The sequence below is a fragment of the Anabrus simplex genome, chromosome 1 (genome assembly GCF_040414725.1).
Source record: "Anabrus simplex isolate iqAnaSimp1 chromosome 1, ASM4041472v1, whole genome shotgun sequence".
NCBI lineage: Eukaryota > Metazoa > Arthropoda > Insecta > Orthoptera > Tettigoniidae > Anabrus > Anabrus simplex.
In genome coordinates, this window is record NC_090265.1 from 1,447,855,695 (window position 1) to 1,447,878,147 (window position 22,453).

General features: G+C 40.1%; 1 protein-coding gene across 1 annotated transcript in view; it reads right to left on the reverse strand.

Annotated features, from left to right (window-relative positions):
* Nucleotides 1-5,904: 5,904 nt before the first annotated feature.
* Nucleotides 5,905-22,453, reverse strand: part of LOC136879323 (mucin-21) — a 209,723-nt gene continuing 193,174 nt past the window's right edge. Inside the window, exon 2 of the mRNA XM_067153144.2 lies at nucleotides 5,905-10,510. Within this exon, the coding sequence (XP_067009245.2) occupies nucleotides 8,225-10,510 (2,286 nt within the window). The 3' untranslated portion in view covers nucleotides 5,905-8,224. The remainder of the gene's footprint in view (nucleotides 10,511-22,453) is intronic.

Genomic DNA, 22,453 nt, shown 5'->3' on the forward strand with positions numbered 1-22,453 from the left:
ATCAATTTGAAATTTGAGTGTGTGACGTAAGGGTTGCTCTCCTCACAGAAAGGGATAAGGCTGGGGCAGCGGCGATAAGGTACGGCAGAACTTTTAACTAACCTATGGAAATTATCTGCGTGTTGTGAAGGGAAGATACCAGCATTCCCCTCTACGAAGTAACTGTTGGGATGTGCTGGGATAACCTTTAATTTTAATGTAGAGTTTTCTTATTTTCAGGGCCATGTAGCTTTCTAGGCTGCCTTCGGACGTTGGGTAAGAACCCCTTATGGGCGACTATGTAATTTTAACCGCGTAAGGGTGTGTACCCTCATTTCCATTATCCATCTTGCTTCCTGGTGATGTTTTAACACTGAATTTCCATCTTGTGTTTCAGACTTCAACTTCTTTCTGGTCTTAGTCGCCTTGTAGAATAGCTTATCCTCTGACTCACCGGTCTTTCTGCCCTGTGATTTGTTTTTGACAAGTTATATCGCGGGGTTGTTTGAGGTGGTTGGTATCCCTTTCATTTTGTTCTCGGCCTTTCGACTTACCCTATTGTTTTTGTTTGACTTCTTGGCCGATTAATATGAGCTTCGGCTCCTTTGCTTCTGGATCTTTCGTTCCACAAGTTGTGTGTGGCTTCCCTTATAAAGTACGGATAGCGGATAACAAGAGGTGTTTTAGTATGAAATCTTAACTGCAAAATTGAGGTACCTAATGTGTATCCTTTGCCCATTAGGCCGTTGAATATTGAAATTGTGATTCAGGGTTCGGGACCCTTCTCTCAGGACATTACTTAAAGTTGAGTGTTCGATTCCCCTCTTGGTAACTTTGTTCTGGCTCTAGCCTCTCTCTCTATTGTGAACAAAGTAAAGTTCGTTTATTCCCTCTGAAGTGGAACTACATTCGTAAAGGCTAAAGCCACATTGTGCTCTGCCTTTACCTAAGATGCTTCAAAGACCTTTTGGTCCTGTGAGGACAGTCTTGTACGGTAAATTGGAATCTTCTTCTCCCTAGTCTAAAAGTAATGATTTTGTACATATCCCTCTAAATTCTACTTGTTGTTACTATTTGTTAAATTGTTGTTGCTTAAAGAACATTTTCAAATCGGAGGAAAAAATATAACTTTGAAAATATATTCCCGTTTGAAATTGTCTTAGTGTTCTTTGGTTCAATGTCCGACCATACCGCTTCTTGTCCCTCTCCTGCCACCTTGTGGTAACAACAACAATTACTATTATTATTATTATTATTATTATTATTATTATTACTATTATTATTATTATTATTGTAATCAAGTAAGAAATTGCAAATATTAATTCTTGTTTTATTCTTGGCACCTACGATATTCCTTTTATCGGCCCAATGTACTTGAGATAAACCTCAATACTGAGACCTATTTCAAAATTAAATCCAGAATTTACAACATTGTAATAAATACACCACTGTGATGCGCTGGCCATTCATTTTCTAATTCAAATGTTTCTGACCGAATTGAGGGTACTTCTGGAGTGAATTTTACTGTGACGTAAGCATGATGGCAGGAAGGTCTCCGATCCTGAACCTCCAGCAAACTTCCATGCTGAAATCGAATGCTGCACTGACCCCATACAAAAATGAGATAGTGATGTGGGAATAAATAAATAAATAAATAAATAAATAAATAAATAAATAAATAAATAAATAAATAAATAAATAAATAAATAAATAAATAAATAAATAAATAAATAAATAAATAAATAAATAAACTAGTAGAAGTACAAAAGTAGGCTAAAACGTGTGTCCCATATTCACGGCTGATCTTAGGTCCATTCTAGATGTTAATAACTAAAGAAGAGTTGTCAGGCTGAGTGGCTCAGACGGTTGAGGTTCCATCCTAGCTCAGTCCGGTGGTATTCGAAGGTGCTCAGATACGTCAACCTCGTGTCGGTAGATTTACTGGCACGTAAAAGAACTCCTGCGGGACTAAATTCCGGTACCTCGGCGTCTCCGAAAACGGTAAAAGTAGTTAGTGGGACGTAAAGCAAATAACATTATTATTAATAATAACTGAAAAGTCCTGCTTGGTGAACGTTGAGATCTAGCTGGGTCCAACAATGATTTTACTTTCCTGTGACCAAATCTTCCGTTTATCTTCCCCGCCAAGCACCCTTTTCCCAAGCATTGTTCTTTTCCGACCCTCGTGGCATCAGATTTTGAACCTTCAATGACATTCACCATACCTTAAACTGTGCTCCAATTCTTCGAAAATTCATAGCTCTACTTCCTTCTTCGGTCATGAGACTGAAAACTTTGGTGTTAATGACTTATAAATTGCAAAGTAGCTAGTTAACTGAGTGATAAGAGTAGCCAAATGTTCGAAACACTATACATTATATCGTTGTCGTAGTTCACTGTAGTTATTTCAGTATGGGTTTGGGAGGACTTGATCGTTACTCCAGGAAAAGCTACATCAATATATTAACGTAAGAAAGCTATAATCACAAAGGAGGTCAACGGTGTTTCATTACGTTATTCAACGATTCATGAAATAAATTAAAATGGACCTGAACTACTACCCATTGAACGCATTGCGTCGTGTTTCTAGAACTAAATGAAGCTACTGATGATTTAGTAAATATTGAAAAAAATACTATATATATCGTGTATTGTGCTAGAGAATAAGGAGTGGAAAACGGGTCAATTTCCACATAAATTACAAACCTAGGACGCGTTGATATTCAGCATTCCGGATTGTTATTCTTTATGTGTGGCTTACTTATATAGTGTAGTGTTAATAGGGTCACAACGCTAGATCAATAGTTGCATAGTGTCGACAGAGTTTAATAACACTGAGAGCTCCACATAAAACTGTAGAATTATATTTTCAAAGTCTCGCCACTCTAGAGATTTTTATAATTTATTTAACAAAACGAGTGAACAGTGACTACAAATGCTTCACGTTATTCGTAATACTTACCTTCCACACATGCTGCACACAGAAGGAGTTTATATATGACACAATCGAAGCGTTTACTTATAGTTTGAATAAATGCAGAGTAATATCACTCTCAAGATAGCTAGAAGTCTAGGTATTCTAGGTAGTCAACTTCATTTCGCCGGCCTTCTCATGTTAGGAGTGTTCACTGGCGCAATTTGAAGTACAATGATTTGCTATGTAGCTTGGTACTATCTGTCTCAACACTAGATGCGTTTCTACCCAAAATGTCCATAGATATTTTTAAAATATTGTTGTTTTAATGGGAAAATCGAGGTCATCGATCCCTAATTATATGAAGTGTAAATGATAGTTAGAACTACCCATTGACAAAGACAGATATGAAAATAATATTCAAATAATAACACAAGATCGACTTCTACACGCTCAATAACTATGCGTAGTTTAACATACACATAACCGTTCTTTTGAAGTGTCTAGAGCAAGGCTATGGAATTATCTTCCAGTTAGTGTTAGGAACTGCACCTCATTAGCCTGTTTAAGCGGTCTTGCCGATATTACCTATTAAATATGTAACGAGCTTGTGTGAATGTCAGTATGAATGGAAAAATGAATGTGATTAAGATTTTCGATTATTTCATTACCATGTTTTCAGAAGTTTATATTCATTATTATGTGGTTAAGTGTAAGAGAGAACCGTGAATAGTAACTTCGCCACAAATTACGGCATGAAATTGCCGATTAAACAAATAATCAGTGGAACTGATCATTAATGCGTTTACAATAAAAGTGAGTAAAATAACATCAACGAAGCTTCTGATTCAATAACATGTGTGAAGTAATATCTTTTTCGTAATGACTATTTCTTATGGCAGGGAATTCAATACATTACAGTACCGGTATCTGATCTTAACTACTAAATAACTTTATGCTGACATATCTTCTTTTTTCCCTCGCTAAGGGTACAAGTTAAAGTAGATGTATTATGATTAATATTTCTGACAGTTAAACGTCATATATGTGTTTCTAATATAACAGTTACAATGTATTTCTTCCGATGACCTCTTTGACAAATGTATTTCATCACTGTCACTTCTCTAATTTCTTGGTTCATCGGTCCATAGACTCCATACCACTGCATTACATTTCCATTTCTATTTTACTACTACATCGTACATATACTATAATCTGTTCGTCAAATCCCTGCATTGTTCTACCCTTACCACTTTAACCACCTACATTTCCATCAGAAAGTAACTGAACAAGACCAGGGTGTTTTACTATGTGTCCTATTACTCTATCACTTCTTCTGCTCAAATTTCACAAAATCGTTCTCTTCTCACCAATATTCTAATCACTACCTCTGCATCTGTGGCTCGATCTACCCAACTCATCTTCACCATTCTTCCGAAACACCATATTACAAAAGATTCTATCCTCTTTCTTTCTGAGCTACTTATCGTCCATGTTTCAATTCCATACATTGCTACGCTCTAGACAAAATTGTTCTAAAACACCTTTCTAATTCTTGTTCGAAATTGTGAAATTTTCTTAAGACAGGTCTTCCCTGCTTGTGTTACTCTGCATTTTATGTCCTCCTTACTCCTGCCACCGTTAGATATTTTACTACCCAAATAGCAATATTCATCAACCTCTAAGACTTCATTTCCTAATTTAATATTGCCTGCATCACCTGATTTCGTTCGACCGCACTTCATTACTTTGGTATATTTTCATTTTGTACTCCTTCTTCAAGACTGTGCTTGTATCATTCAATAATTTATCTAGATCTTCTGCCGACTCAGTTAAAATAACAGTTGTTGTTGTTGTTGTTATTTGGGTTATCAGTCCATCATACCATCCTTATCATCGGAAATCTCAGAGTTTTCATTTCCTCTTATTGGATTTTGACTCCATTTCCATATCCCTCCTTGATTCCTTTGCCACCTGTTCTACAGTATATAAATATTAAAAGGCAGAGGGGGACAAACTGCAGCTTTGCCTCACTCTTGCCTGGATTACTGCTCATAGCCATCGATTCTTACCACTTGAAGATAATTCTTCTCTGTCGTATCTGATTCCGATCATCTTCAGTATCTCAAATAGCTTGGTCCTATCAACATTATCGAATAGTTTTTTTAAGATCTACGAATATCATGTACGTGAGCTAGTTCCTCTTAATACTATTCATTAAGATCAGAATTTAAGTCAGGATTGCTTTGCGTGTTCCTGCATTTCTACTGAAGCCAAACTGATCTTCTTTCAACTCTGCTTAAACTTGCATTTTCATTCTTCTCTAAATAATAGGTGTTATAATTTTGTAGGCGTGAGGTAATAATCTATTTCGCACAATTTAATTACTCTGGCGAATTAGTGACCATGAAAGCTTATATTGCTCTTCATTATTCTTTTCCTATATTTTCAATGTCCCAATAGCCTTTTGGTGAGGAAGGAATAGAAAAGGGCTAAAATCCTATTATTTATCAATGTATACTTATAGCTATAAGCCTGGGCCTCTAAAACGTCCAAAATCTCACGCGTGCAGACAGCGGCGCAGAGTTCCTGAGGACAGTGCATCGGTCCCGCTCGGCTCGGCTCGGACCAACGCTTCGTCTCTGGGCTACTCGGCTAAGCTCAGCTCGGATTTGGAGCGCTACGGAGCAAGTGAGGAAGAGGGAGACAGGGGGGGGGCGAGCGAGACAGGCGTGGGGAAAGAGAGAGACAGCGCTATTGCTCCAAATCGAGGAGTGGGGGTCTGCACTCTGGTCAACCAGGCCCTGCTATAAGTTATGACCAGTACCGTCTAGTGACCGCGGTCGGTACTCTTCATTCTTATGTACGTATTCAAATAAATATCATACGATTTACAAAGTATTACATAGAATTTGTTGATTATGAAAAGAAGAATAGGTTCATTATAGAAAATTGTAAATGGAAATTTAAATTCTGGAGAATATAAAGAAAGTCATGAGGTATTTTAATAATTATTTAATAAACTAACTTTATCAGTACAATTCTTTTTATTAGAGTCCATGCTGAGCGTTATTTATTGGGCACTTGAAGATCAAACAATGTTTGGTTTCAATAGAGTAACACATTTTTCAGTATTCGTACTTGAAACTACACATTCTCTGTATTCTCATACGATTAACACAATACAACCGTTCTGTATCAACACACATAGAAACATTCTTGATTTGCAAAAATATAACTTTATTTTCTAAGTCTATTGCAAAACACAAAACTTTCAACTGTCACACAAATCATACATCTTAAGTATTAGAACACTGCAAAAATTCAGTTCAACTTTATTCATAGCTGAGGCAAAGAGTATGTGCAGAGATGATGTTCGTAAGGTAGCCATCACGAAGTTTACAACACAAAAAAAAAAAAAAAAAAAAAGGTTTAATGAAGTAGAAATCTTGATCCTGGTTGAATAATTACTCAAATGTGTGTAATATAATCATAACAACACACTTCTAGCTAAGACATTTCACGGAATTTAAAAATGATAAATCCTAGAGTATTTTTCTGTTTAAATTGCGATGCCATAAGTTGGTATTTTGTCAATAGTAAAATAGAAGTAACGAACTTTAAGATAAGTTTAGTAAAACTTCTTAAGACCAGGATATTTTGTGATGTTTATAAGGATGAACTACCAAATAACCTCTGCTGTTTGACACATAAATGGTTCAAATACTTTTAAGGATGAAAACAAATTTTGTACTCCAAAAATTGCACCAAATTGTAAGATCGCAGCAAGCTCCACTGTACACCTTAACCTAATTAACTCCCAGGATTATGTAACTCACATACACTCGCTATCACGACAAGATGCTGCATTATGGCGAATATTCCAGCCGTTATATTCCCAATCTCAATAATTTTAACAACAACACTTAAGGAAATTAAACTAGAACGGTAAATGCATCCGATATCTCCAACCAAATTTTAAATGGATGGAGATTAAGCGTATCTGCTTGTTCGTCAGAAACGTAAATATGCGAGTGGCGATTGAAAATATACAAACAATAAGAATTTGAGGAGAAAAACACAACTTATTTAATTTTTTGCAAGGGGTTTTTGCAAGATATCTAAGATAAACACAAGTAAGGACAAATGTCTGTGTATTCAGCTTATGACCAATTCAATGCTTATGTTAGAAAATATGGACTGAAGGCCTACTTTTCATCATTGCAGCCAGGTAGTATGCAATACATTTTAAGAACATTTTCATAAAAGACTTAAATCGGCAACACACATTATGAATAGTTAATGTGCATAGGAAGTTAAAATGTTGACTGCCCGGTTTAGCTATGGGCTATGCATTTTAAAAATATATTTACGTCCACACATTTCGCTCTATCAGGGCAGTCTGAGTCTTTTGTAACTGTGCCAAATATATGAATTCCTTTATTCGGACATGGTGAAAATATTTCATGTGCGAATACTTGAAGTAGATCTCCTACACTATGCATATAAATCAGTTGTAAATATATTATTTTGTTCGATCCTGTAGAATGAATTTCAAAAGTACACTTGTAAGGTATGTCAGGAAGTATTACAGAATATTTAACTCTGTACTATGCAAGTTCCTTTAAACACTGAAGATCTACAAGCGGTGCATTTATTTCCGTGGACCAGAGAACAACTGACAGAGGCTGGAATGACGCCATTGCACGCAAGTCATCGCGGCAGCTAAGTCAATGAGCACAACAGAAAATAATATTAAACATTAACAGTCAAAATAACAAGCATTAAATAACAGGTTTCTTCAAGCCGATTTCTGTTACAATCCTTCCAGACCATCATGATTTTTAGCTTACCAGTTGATTATGTGTCAGTGAAATTAGGATATATTTCACTTAACACCGATGTGAGCGATTATTTTTGTCGGAGGGATGTGTAAGAGTTCGAATTAAAACGAAGCTAAGAGTTAACACAATGAACTGCACTCACTTCTCTTAATAAACTGTACGAAAGGAATCCATAATAGTACTAAATGGTAAGCACACTAATTCGATATGTTTCCATATTGGTTTCTAAGTGGGAACAATAACACAGGATAGTACAATAAAGTCATGACATCTCTGATTAACAAGGCACGAAGTTCTTCTCCCATCACATGCTGTCACTTCGACAACAAACTAAATTCTTAGTCTTATTGGAATTTAAAGCGTAGACATTAAAATTGTGAACCAATATGGTCACCAGTATCAGTAATCACATGTTCTAGAAAGAAAACATCCATCTCGCTTGGTACGTCGGTTATTGTGATTCGAATGCGCAGGTGTGAGAAACAACTCACAGGGACAGGAACTTAACGAGAGCTTCTTGGATTAAACGTGGATTGATGGTTCCGTCGGCAGTGTATCGCACTCCGCGAAGACTTCCGTCATCGTGGCTAACTACACCGTACTCACCAACTATGAAACCATCAGATGTCCGCTCTTCAACACGATATTTACGGTAATTGCTACCCTCCATCACGTACGCGATCTTGTGGTTCGGATCTACTGGATTCTGGGTAGTAGTCTGCACCCCGTATGCTCTTCCATTACTCACAACACTCACCGCTTCGTCAACTTCGTAGTTTTGCTCTGGCTGGCCATAGGTTCGCTCTGGACGGCCGTAAGTTCGCTCCTGCTGACCAAACGCTCGTTCTTGCTGACCATATATTCTCTCTTGCTGACCATATGTACGCTCTTGCTGACCATATGTCCGCTCTTGCTGACCATATGAACGTTCAGGCTGACCGTAACTGCGCTCTGGAACCTCGTAGTTTTTCTCAACAGGCTCATGATGGCGGGAAGATGTTATACTTTTCTGACTCCGTCCAACCTCAACACTTACTTTTTGGTTAGAACTACTAAATGAAGTTCCACGATCAGTAGGTCCACTTATTCTAACTTCGTGATGTGGTTCTCCATATCTACCCATTCGACTTTCAATAGGAATATTTTCATCAGTCCTTAATGGTTGTCCCGATATTCTTTCATAATTCGCTTGCATAGATCCTCGGTGGCTGGCCACTACAGACGTCTGCACTGATTCAGCAACAGAAGGGGTTTCACTCTGGAAAATGGGAGGTTCTCTGTAAAAATGTACTCTGCTGTCAGATGTAGCGGTGGACACACTACTTTGGTAACTCACTGGGCGGATCTGAGACTTCCTTGTCGTCTCAATCACTGTAGCAACTGCCTTATGTTGGAAGAGAGGAGGAGCCTGTTGATTCGTAGTAAGTGCAGATGATGAAGGAGATGCTTCTTCTACACTGAACTGACTCCTTTGCACAGCTGTTGCAGCTGGTTGTTCTTCAGTTACCAATGCAGTGGATCCTTCTTGAGGATGAGCGTTATTTCCTAAAACCGAATCCACTTCACTAGCTATGGGTTGGGTCGTACTTGGCGGTGGATCAGTATCAATACGCCTCTGCATATCTTCATCTGAGATTGGTGCCACTGGTGTCTGAGCTATCCCATCACTGTAGAGTTTGGTCCTCCCACTATCAATACGATTGGTGTTCTTGGGCCGAGCCAAGACAGGGGAAGCCAACGGACCTTGAACAACAGACGAAGATGAAGATACCTTAACAGATATCACTTGCTGAATGGGTGGACTTGGAGTCTGGACTGTAGTTTCGGGTAGTATACTAACACCCAGTCGTGTAGACTCCGTTGGGCTTGGTGAAAACAGCGAATAGGTTGTGGAACTAAGTCCTGTGGTGTTGTATGTCGCCTTGATAGGGGTTATTGTTACAGGAACTGGGACATAACTTTGACTACTCTTCGGTGTAATTTGAGAAAGTTTAGAACCTTGCAAAGAATCTTTATGTTGATTACTGTTGAATTCTGCTATTGAGCGAACTTGGGTACTAGCATCCTGTGACTCTGCCTCAAGAAGGGGTTCTGTGGATGATAATTCTTCTTTAGATGTTACAATGTCAGTTATAACGGTAAATTCATCGCTGTTTATGGACTGAGTAACACTGTGTGATCCGGTGTGACTGTCCGATGAATGTGTTGCTTCTGATGCTGTCGAAACTAATGTCTTTGAATCTGTTGACAATTCCGCAGGCTTCATTGATGAATGCTCGGATGCATCTGATCCTAAAGACCCATACTTATTGCTGTCATCAAACTTTTCACTTTGGAATTCAACACCAGAATTGGGAACATTAATTGCGCCAGTTGTAGCATCTGGAATGGGATTTTTATCCATTTTAGAACTGTCAAATGAAACAAATTCTACTGAAGGAGTATCTGAGTCAGACAGGTCTTCAAACCGTGGTGAAGATTCACCAGAAGTTTCTTCGCCTGTAGATTGAAGACTGTTTCTGTTTCTCACCACAGTTCGGGCACCAAAGGAGCTGATGGATTGCTCCGGGTCCTCTCCAACTTTGTTGCGAACGTTGAAGTTGCGTGTGCGGCCCGAACGAGGGCCGAGTGATGCGCCGATGAATATTGATAGAAAGTCCCTTCCAGAGATAAGGTCATCTCCGCTAGCTGACTCGGCGAGGTCTTGCGTTCCGCCCGTTCTTGCACCTGCGGGGAACCCCAGGGTGGGGCAGAAGAGCAACCAACAAAGTACCTGGAAACAGAAATACAAAATCCGTTAGTTAGATGCCTAGGAAGAAAAAGATTAACACATAGCTCACTAGCTATAAAGTTTGTAGTAAATAACACTTTTGTCTAGTATATTTCTAAGAAGTATCAATGAAAAAATAAGAAAAACTGTCTATCCTTTTCGATTACTTTTCTCTTGACAGTAGACATTTTTCATTTATACTTTTACTGCATACAGTCCTAGAGACTGCTGGTAGGTCGATTGACTCAAGAATGTTCGTAGTAGTGAAAATTATGTGTGTTGTAGGAACCGATCTTGATACTTGATAGTAGTGACAAAGAAAGATCCCGGAGGATCATCAGAGAGAATTTCGTGAACAAATCACTATAGGGAAGAAGTACAAATAGCAGATACTTTTTTTAGGGTTATTTTATAATAAATGAAGAATTCGAGATAGAAGCTTGTTTAATAATGTTAATGTAATATCTACTTATACCCCGAGATCACGTAACACTGAATACTAAAATTCAAGTCGATAGTGTTAGATCAAATAAAAAAAAAAACAATTTAACCTATATTATATTTCTGAAGCCCATTTATCCCTATTTTGGATCCATACTTGTGATTACTTATATTACTTACACTGGCGGAAAATAAAACCGTAACGTCAAGAATTCACGTCCAACTCCTAGGCTGAATAGTCAAGGTTGTGGTCTCTGGTTCAAAGAGTCCCGAGTTCGATTCCCGGCCGGGTCGGACATTTTAATTGAGTGTTATTAATTCTTCTGTCTCCGGGACTGAATGTTTGTGTTTGTCTCAACATTCTTCTCTTCATATTCAGATGACGTATCATACTCCCAACCACCACAGAAACACGCAATAGTGATTATATCCTTCCAGATAGAGTTGGCGTCAGGAAGGGCATCCTACCGTAGAACAGGACCAACAGCTCGCACCCTGACCCCATAGGTGTGGGAAGTGTGGTATGAGAATAAGAAGATTGTATTTGTTTAGAGGAATGCAATTTAGGCAAAGCATTTGTCTATGTAATATACCTATTCGATTAAAGTTTCCAGGTCACCGGTCCAAGTATGCGCGAGAAGACATGTGACAAGGTGGTACAATAATAACCGCTGTAGTCGACACGATATTGAGTGCAATCATGAAAACGTGCATGCATTTGGGCGTACAGATGCCGTATGCCACCTTGTGCCTGTTGTATTTGGTCAATGAAATCAGCAACTGTTAATGCTGGTATTGGATGACACTAGATTTGTCGTCCAATAGTGCCCCATATGTACTCAATGGGCGAAAGGTCCGATTATTTCGCAGGCCAAGGCAACTCGTCGACACTCTAAACAAGTTGGGTGACAGCAGTGTTCTCCTGTTGGAATACATGCCCTTGAATACTGCGACTGAATGGCTGCACAAACGTTTCAATCACCAGTCTGACGTACAAATCCACGGTCAAGATGCTTGGAATAACGACTAGAATATTTTTGCTGACAAAGAAAATTGCTCCCCAGAACATAACTCCTAGTGTAGATCCAGTGTGTCGACGCTGAAGACAGCTTGGTCCCAAGCGCTCACCTGGCCTCTTTCTTACCAACCTACGACCATCACTGAAACCAAGACAAAAATACGGTTCTCATATGAGAACACAGCAGTGCTCCATTCCGTCCTCCAATGAGCTCTAGCTTTACATCAATGAACTCGTAGATGGCAGTGATTCGGATTTAGTGCCATAAAGGTACAGGACATCTCGCTCGGAGCTGTCCCTTAAGCAATGTCACTCTGGTGCCAACTGACGCTCTAAAGGCTGCTGCAGAAGCAATACGATCCACCACAGCCATGCGGCGAATACGGCGGTCTTCCCTCTCCACAGTGACCAATGTGCGTCCAGACCCCGGTCTTCTTGAGACAGTTCCTTCCCGTGACCATTGTTGACAAAACCGATGCACTTTGGATACATCCCTGCCAAGTCCTTCTGTAATATCGAGGAACGAACACGAACGTTTTTCGTCGCCTTAATAATAATAATAATAATAATAATAATAATAATAATAATAATAATACTGAGCTCGATAGCTGCAGTCGCTTAAGTGCGGCCAGTATCCAGTAATCGGGAGATCGTGGGTTCGAGCCCCACTGTCGGCAGCCCTGAAGATGGTTTTCCGTGGTTTCACATTTTCACACCAGGCAAATGCCGGGGCTGTACCTTAATTAAGGCCACGGCCGCATCTTTCCACTTCCTAGGCATTTCCCATCCCATCGTCGCCATAAGACCTATCTGTGTCGGTGCGACGTAAAGCAAATAGGAAAAAAAAAAAAACTACTACTATTACTAACTGAGTCTCTGCCCATAAATGTACACACTGTTCATTTAAAACAGCGCGTCAGAGTAGGGATCGAATAGCTGAAATACTATGATGAACAGTGTTTTACATACCAGCAGAATCAGAAAATGTGATGAACCAGAGGAATGGCATGTTAAAAAAGAAAGTTCTCCAACTCCCCAGCTATTTCCCGCCAATATTCAGTCAGGATGTTATATACGGTTCGCAGCAGTAATCCCATCTACCGGAGTTGAGTGGCACCATGAGACAAAGAATATCACTACAAACAATGGTCAATGTAATGTTATTGTTGATCAATGTTATGCGCTTTCGATGTTGTAGGCCTTCACATTTAGTTTTCTTCCGACTCTGAAATACTACTCTTATCATAGTCGGTGCGGTAAAACTAAATAAAACATGAATGATCGGAAATTGTATTCTCTATAACTCTTATCGACATATATAAAACTAGGTGATGTACCCGTGCTTCGCTACGGGATTCTCAGAAAGACTAACGTTGTGATTTTCCTAACTGAAGTCAACATAGGTCATTACAAAAACGTCAGTAGGAATGTAGCGATTAAGAGTAATGTTATTATAAAATATTCGATCAAACGGAAAACCACACTTTTTTGACATTATTCCGTTAAATATGCACACTGCTCATTCCAATCAGTGCCTCAGAGTAGGGATCGAATAGCTCGAATGCTATGATGAACCAGTGTGTTACGTACCAGTAGTATCAGAAAATTCATGAACCAGAGGAATGACATGCTAAAGAAGAAAGTTACCTAACTCCCCATCTAATTGCCGCCAATATTCAAACAGGCTGTTACACTCTTATTTCATATATGTGGATAAAGAGTTTTGTCTGTACATTGCTCAGAATTTAAAAAGAATGTTATTTCTGTATCAGCCGTGTCACCAGTAACAAGGATATGTACTTTTTACTTTTCCGTAATTTCTGTCTGTCAGTCTGTCTCTCAGTCTGTCTGTCCGTATGTATGTATGTATGTATGTACGTACACGCATCACGAGAAGACGGCTGAAGAGAATTTAATGAAAATCGGTATTCAAAGTCGGGGAATAAGTCGTTACAATCTAGGCCGTAAATAATTTTATTCACGCTGAGTGAAATGGTAGTTTAGGGGAAGGCCTAAAAATTAATTCTCAAATATTTATGTTATTAATGGTCATATCTTAATGAAAATCGGCATACAACGTCTGAGAATTCAATATAAGCTAGACTATAAAAAATTGTATTCACGCTGAGAAAAATGGTAGTTTAGGGGAAGGCCTGAAATGTAATTCTCAAATATTGATGTAATTAGTGCTCCTATCTTAATGAAAATCAGTATGCAAAGTTGGGGAATAAGTCGATATAATCTAGGCCATAAATAATTTTATTCACGCTGAGTGAAATGGTAGTTTAGGGGAAGGCCTAACATTTAATTCTCAAATATTTATGTTATTAGTGGTTGTATCTATAAATACTACATAACTAAAGGTATATGGTATTAAATTTCCGATCATTTATATCTCATACATTGTTACCGTACCGGCTATGATCACAGAGATATTCATGAATTTGTATGTTTGTTGCTAAGTCCATATCAGCGCAGAGTCACGAGAAAATTGGTAAAAAGAATTTCATGAAAATCGGTATGTGAAGTCGAAGAATAAGAAACTACATTCTACGCTATAAATAATTTTATAGGATGCCCTAATATGACTGAGTCGAAAGAAAACTAAACGTGAAGGACGACAATATCGAAAACTCATAAAATAGATCAACAATAGCATTACGTTGACTATTGTTTGTTATGATGTGCTTTGTGTCTTCTGTTGCCACTCATCCCCGATAGATATAATTACTGCTGCGCACCGAGTATTTTTTAAAATTTGGTTTACGTCGCACCGACACAGATAGGTCTTATGGCAACGATGGGATAGGAAATGTCTAAGAGTATGAAAGAAGCGGCCTTGGTTTTAATTAAAGTACAGCCCCAGCATTTGGCTGGTGTGAAAATCGGAAACCACGGAATACCATCTTCAGGGCCGCCGACAGTGGGGTTCGAATCCATCTCTCGGATACAAGCTCAGAGCTGCGCGCCCCTAACCACATGGCCAACTCGCCCGGCCGTACCGAGTGCAACAGCCTGCTTGAATATTGGCGGGAATTAGATGGGGAGTTAGGTAACTTTCTTCTTTAGCATGTCATTCCTCTGGTTCATAAATTTTCTAATACTACTGGTACATAACACACTGGTTCATCATAGCATTCGAGCTATTCGATCCCTACTCTGAAACACTGATTGGAATGAACAGTGTGCGTATTTAACGGAATAATGGCAGAAAAGTGCGGTTTCCCGTTTGATCGAATATTTTATATGATAACATTACTCTTAATCGCTACATTCCTACTGACGTTTTTGTAATGACCTATGTTAACTTCAGTTAGGAAAACCACAACGTTAGTTTTTCTGAGAATCCCGTGGCGAAGCACGGGTACATCAGCTAGTTTTATATACGTAGATAAGGAATAGTTTATTTTACTTCTGCATGCGATGGATAGCGCCTTAGCTTGAAATTCTTTATATGCAAGATATATTATACCTCTCGATTTCTTTGTGTACAAGACACAGTATAGAGGAGCATCCTTAAACTGAATCAATTAGAATATATTCAGAGAGGAAAGTTAATAATCAAGGTAAAAAAATTGAAGTGGCGTATGGCTTTTAGTGCCGGGAATGTCAGAGGAAACGTTCGGCTCCCCAGCTGCAGGTCTTTTGATTTGACTCCCGTAGGCGACCTACGCATCGTGATGAGGATGAAATTATGATGAAGACGACACATACACCCATCCACCCCCCCCCCTGCCAGCGAAATTAACCACTGATGTTTAAAATTCCCAACCCTGCTGGGAATCGAACCCGTGACCCCTGTGACCAAAGGCCAGACGGTAACCATTTAGCCATGGAGCCGGACAATAATCAAGGTGCCTCTCTCGGACTACTGTCTTCTTGTGTTGGCCTTAGTACTATAAAATTGCGTGCGCTCTGAATTAGGTTTCGATCAGTATAGGCCTACGTCTTATTAAGCAAAGTAATTTCATTATAGATAGGGATAAAGGACTGAGAATCATACACGGACTAGTTGTGGAGGAAACCAGCCCGCCATGCGTCAGCCTTTGCATCCAAGGCCATTGTTGTTCTTGCGGCAGTCACGCAATAACAGGAAGCAATCTGGTTTATGAGGGCTGTTTCGCATTATTGAGGTGAACAATTTGTCGCTCACCACTTGCTGTCCCCAATAATAATAATAATAATAATAATAATAATAATAATAATAATAATAATAATAATAATAATAATAATAATAATAATAATAATAATAATAATAATAATAATAATGTTATTCGCTTTACGTCCCACTAACTACTTTTACGGTCTTCGGAGACGCCGAGGTGCCGGAATTTAGTCCCGCAGGAGTTCTTTTACGTGCCAGTAAATCTACCGACACGAGGCTGTCGTATTTGAGCACCTTCAAATACCACAGGACTGAGCCAGGATCGAACCTGCCAAGTTGGGATTAGAAGGCCAGCGCCTTAACCGTCTGAGCCACTCAGCCCGGCTGTCCCCTATCAATCGCTCATTCGACCATTCTCAATCTTAAAGCTGAATGAGCATTCTTGGCGTCGTCGTCAGGAGTTGTTTAGGAAGATATGTAGCTGGCGGGCTGTGGAAAAAATCTATCAGTTCTAACCCCGGCAAAAGCATGGCCGACTGCGTTGTCTTTAGTTACATCACATTTTGCACAAAAATTATGTCTAAATGATATTGCACATCGCAGTAAATAAGACAAGGCACTGCCTGGCCAAGGCGCTAAAGGGGAGTTCGGTTCACCCGTCAGGTAAATGAAGAGTTTCGAAACGAGATTTCTACTGCCGGAGAGACAGATGGTCCGGAGGTTCACTCGGCCTACACCAAAAGTGAGTATTAGGTTTATTTATGAGAGCAAAGATGCCCGGGCATAGGGCTAACCACTCTGCCCCACTTCGTATTGAGGTTATGGATACTGGAGGCCTCTACCATCAACTCCTCCAAGGAAGTTCATTACCTGATTGAAGAGAGCTTCTATTTTTAAATAAATTACATAATACCTGTAGAAATGAATTTCATCAATTTATACTTCCTGATCTTTTCTCAGTTATCTGGGATCGGCGCTTAGCATGAATTCATCTAAGTTTTAAGGCCGCGTGCTGTGTATTCCCCCTGTGGATGGGGGCGGTAGATTAACACCCACAGTACACCCTGTCTGTCGTAAGAGGCGACTAAAGGGGGCCTCAGAGGCTTTTAACTGGGGGAGCGTGGTTTTGGAACCATGAAGCCCTCAGGTGAGTCCTACGCATTGCTTCCACTTACTTGTGTCGGACTCCTCACTTTATCTATCCTACCCGACCTATCTTTTGCCCATTTGCCTTTCCGGTCCTCGACTTTATTAGGTAAGGAGGTCTAGGGAGTCTTTTCTTTTCACGCCTTTCTTTGACCGATATCTTCATTTTGTGAAGTGTCAACCCCTTGCATTTTCTCCTCTGATTAATGTTAATAAGGGATGATTACCTAGTTAAACGTCCTCTTAGAACAATAATCAGCACCATCACTAATCTTTTGTGGAGGGAATTCACTATTTCGTGCTACTTTTGGTGGTTTGTAGTGCAATGTGTTGTATGTAAATAAACATGTGTATTAAGACATACACAAACACCCAGTCGCAGAGCAAGAAGAATAAATCAAACGCGGCTAAAATCCCCAACCTAGCTGGGAATCGAACTCAGGACCCTCTGAACTGATCATTTAGGCAATGAGCCGGACTGAAGAGAATTTCGTCAACATGACTAAATAATAGCCCACAGACTAGGGCTGTATGATCTAAGATCGAAAAAATAATTTTGGCGTCAAAGTAATAACACCAAGCACCCAAGAAACATACATACATGCATACATACAGTCAGTCCATCAATATAGTCTAGGTACCGGGCGAGTTGGCCGTGCGCGTAGAGGCGCGCGGCTGTGAGCTTGCATCCGGGAGATAGTAGGTTCGAATCCCACTTCCTTCCAACTCCTAGGCGTTGCCTATCCCATCGTCGCCATAAGACCTATCTGTGTCTAGGGGTTAACATAGTAACTATCTCGTCTTCTGGACGACTAGATTCAATTCTCAGCTCTGCCACTAATTTAAGACTGGTTCGATGTACGTGGTGCAAACGCAAATGGGTGGAGTAGTGAACTAAAATCTTCACTCTCAGCCATTTACTACGAAAGCTTGGAGTGAGTCTGATGCTCATTCTTCTCTTCAGGAAGGGGAATGGTTGACAAGGCAGTATGACAAATTTTATTTCATTCTGGTTTTCAATATCACTGATACTTCAAATTCACTCCTCCTGCAACTCGGTGTCTCCAAAATCAGTAAAAGTAATAAGTGGGAAGTAAAACTAATCATCATCATCATCATCATCAGCAGCAGCAGCAGAGTCCATTGGCTAAATGGGTAGCGTACTGGCCTTTAGTCCACGGGGGTCCCGCGTTAGATTCCCGGCCGGGCCGGGGATTTTAACTGTTAGTGGTTAATTCCGATGGTTCGGGGCTGGATGTGTGCCCTCTTCAGCATTAGAATTCATCATAGGCAGGGACCCACCCTCACAGACCTGTAGCTCATCTGGCGTCAACTCGTAGGACCTGCACCAGGCCTCTCCGGAGATCACACGCCATTATTATTATTATTATTATTATTATTATTATTATTATTATTATTATTATTATTATGTCCGACTCGTTGGCTTAACGGTCAGCGTACTGGCCTTCGGTTCAGAGGGTCCCGGGTTTGATTCCCGGCCGGGTCGGGGATTTTAACCTTAATTGGTTAATTCCAATGGCACGGGGGCTGGGTGTATGTGTTGTCTTCATCATTCCATCCTCATCATGACGCGCAGGTCGCCTACGGGAGTCAACTAGAAAGGCCTGCACCTGGCGAGCCGAACCCGGCCTGGGATATCCCGGCACTAAAAAAGCCATACGACATTTCATTTCATTATTATTATTATTATTATTATTATTATTATTATTATTATTATTATTATTATTATTATTATTATTATTATTATTATTATATGGCTAGATCCGGCACTGTTTCTTTCCTGACTGTACAGGCGCTTGGACAGAATGAAGAAATAAGTTCAGTTTCTGTACAGATTGCATTGTTGAACAACAGTTATACCTCTCTTTCAGTGTCGTCAGTCTCAGTACTATAAACCGTAATATTACCATCCACCCAAGTAACGTTTGTATATTTCCTTTATACATAGCACGTGACCTTTAAATGAGTGCCAAGACCACGCCTTGCAACGCTCGGAGTCTGACTCATTAGCAAACAATACCTCTATGTAGATCATGTGCACCAACATGGTGACTGAATTCTCCTCCGCTCGCTAGATGGTGGAGCTACACAAAGGAAGAATTAGGCCTACCGTCTCTTCTTCGTGATGCGTTATCGGCACCAGTTCACTTGTGAATACAGGACAATTTGTTTTACGAGTGTGTTTAATTTAAAAGCCTACTCCAAGGCTTGAGATGCGATATCTTGGAGTGAGCAATGAAGTGTACAGCATATTATGAAGCCAAAACGCTTACTGGACTACACATAATTGAATATGATTTAGATCATAATCATGAAGTGTGTAATTAATTTAAAGTTGAACAATTATTGGCCAATGAACAATGAAACTAAATTAAAGTACACAGTCACAACGAGGTGCAACACTCCATAAAGGACCTTGACGTGCCTAGTCTATTGTTTCCCAGGGGGATATCTGTAGATACTGGAATTCCACATGGTCTCAGCACGATCATTTATTTACTACCCGGAGAAAAACCTCTCCCGCCTCCGCTTTGTCCAGCACAAATCTCACATGGAGTGACCGGGACCTGAACCACGGAACCCAGCGGTGAGAGGCCGGCGTCCTGCCGCCTGAGCCACGGAGGCTCTAGTTCAGAACATTTTTCATTGATTTTATTTATTTTTCTCTAAGATTAGAGGCTGAATTTCGAATACAATGTACTTCGACTTATATTTGCTTTTCTTCTCGGCATGATAGGTTAACATAGCTTTGCCACTTTTAACTGAGGATGTACAAGATACCTTGTATACGACATCGATCGTTTTTCCTGCAGTAGTGAACGCGAAAAAAAAGTTTTGAAGTAATTCGCGAAAGAGACACGTAAAGCTATCCATGAGAAAAACACCACTCAGATCAATTTCACTTCGAAGCAAATGTCGGAAGAGTTCTATTTCACAGACCAAAGCCGATTCCATCCACCTCCTTAACCAATTCCACTCACTATCATTCATTTCAGCTTCATTGGCACCTCAATTGAGCTTGGCGTCAGAAAAAGCATGGCATAAAATATCATCACACCTCATCCCATACCTCTTCCGAGAAACGGCATAACTTGCAATGTGACTTTAATTAATGAGATCTACTTTTAAAAAGTTTAAGATATTATCTTCAAATTTATTTCAAACCTAGATTATTTTTTAAAGTAATTTTGAGAATGGAGTTGGGATATTTCTTTACCCATGCAATATGGAATGTTTTACAGCAGCGTTCAGAACATACACATTAAAATCCACAGCCTGTTTCCAGTCATTCGACCGGGTCAGGAATGGAATGAATGAAGCCCCCATCTAGTGGCGAGGATAGGAATTGTGCCGGCTGTCGAAGCCTGTCGCACTCCTCTGGGGCAATAATTAATGAATGACAGATGAAATGATATTGGAGAGTGTTGCTGGAATGAAATATCACAGGGAAAACCGGAGTACCCGGAGAAAACCTCTCCCGCCTCCGCTTTGTCCAGCACAAATTTCACATGGAGTGACCGGGACCTGAACCACGGAACCCAGCGGTGAGAGGCCGGCGCCCTGCGGCCTGAGCCACGGAGGCTCTAGTTCAGAACATATTTCAATGATTTTATTTATTTTTCTCTAAGATTAGAGGCTGAACTGATGAGATTATCTGCTCCTCTCGTTAAGTCTAAATTGGCTCTTATATTCAAGATAAACAAGTTAGTAGAAAATGAATTGCTGCCGTGGATGAGGGAAATGGTGTGATGAGAGGCTGGAAAGCTCATTCTCATTACGAAAGTGCTCAGATATGCAGAATAACAGCATGTTACCGGACAATTTGTTTCCTTCATGACGTGTGCTTCCTTTTAATTTATGTGAACTTGATGGCCGTTATAATGTATGTAAATGACAAAGCTAGATGGCTGAACGGCGTAATGTATGGTCTAGTGGCAACGAAATGAGCACGTTCTGCATTTAAATGGTCGCCAAGCAGCGACAAGTTGACAGTCGAGCGAGGAATATGACAAGCAGATGGCTCACATCTAAAACCTCCCATTTTCCTTAAAGCTTTCTTACAGCTGCCTTCGAAACACGATTGAACAGAGAAATGGGTTAGGATCCCACTCGCAGCCATTTCACTTTCTACAAACACAAGCGAATGCACGATGGTTCCTAACCTACAGAGTCGAAAGAAAAGTAATGTGAAGGCCTGCAATATAGAAAGCTCATAAACTTTATCAACAATAACATTACATTGACCATTGTTTGTTGTGATGTGGTTTTTGCCTTCTGTTTTCTCTCATCCCCGATAGATAGGATTACTGCAGCGTACCGAGGTTTTTTAAATTTGATTTACGTCGCACAGACACAAGTAGGTCTTATGGCGACGATGGGATAGGAAAGGAATAGGGGCGTGAAGGAAGCGGCCTAGGCTTTAATTAAGGTACAGTCTGGTGTGACTGGTGTGAAATGGGAAACCACGGAATACCATCTTCAGGGATGCCGGCAGTGGGGTTGGAATCCACTAACTCCCGGATGCAAGCTCACAGCTGCGCGCCTCTAACCACTCGGCCAACTCGCCTGGTCGTACCGAGTGCAACAGCCTGTCTGTATATTGGCGGGAAGTAGCTGGGGAGTTTATTCTTTAGCATGCCATTCCTCTGGTTCATACATTTTCTGATATTACTGGTACGTAATACACTGGTTCATCATAGCATTCGAGCTATTCAATCCCTACTCTGAGGCACTGGTTGAAATGAGTAGTGTGTATATTTAACGGAATAATGACAGAGGAGTGTCCACCGCAGTCTGCGACCTGGTTATTCCAGCTCTGGAACTTTGGACTCTTAGATCGGCACCGTAGTACTGTTCGTTGAAAGTGAGAAAGTGTGCAGTTTTTCATGTGATCGAGTATATTATATGATAACATTGCTTTCAATCGCTACATTCCTACTGACGTTTTTGTAATGACCCATGTTGAATTCAGTTAGGAAAACAACCAAGCCAGTCTTCCTGAGAATCCCGTAGCGAAGCACGGGTACATCAGCTAGTTATTAATATACAGCAGTCCAGATACGTACCCACCCATGCGGTCCGAGAGAAATCACACATGCACTAACTACTCGGGGTTGCTAATCTTGATGTCTTCAGCCACTCCTACCAAGTAACAATGAACAACTCGTACCTCAGAGACCAGGTCAATCATTCACGGCAAAGAAAGTAACTGTGT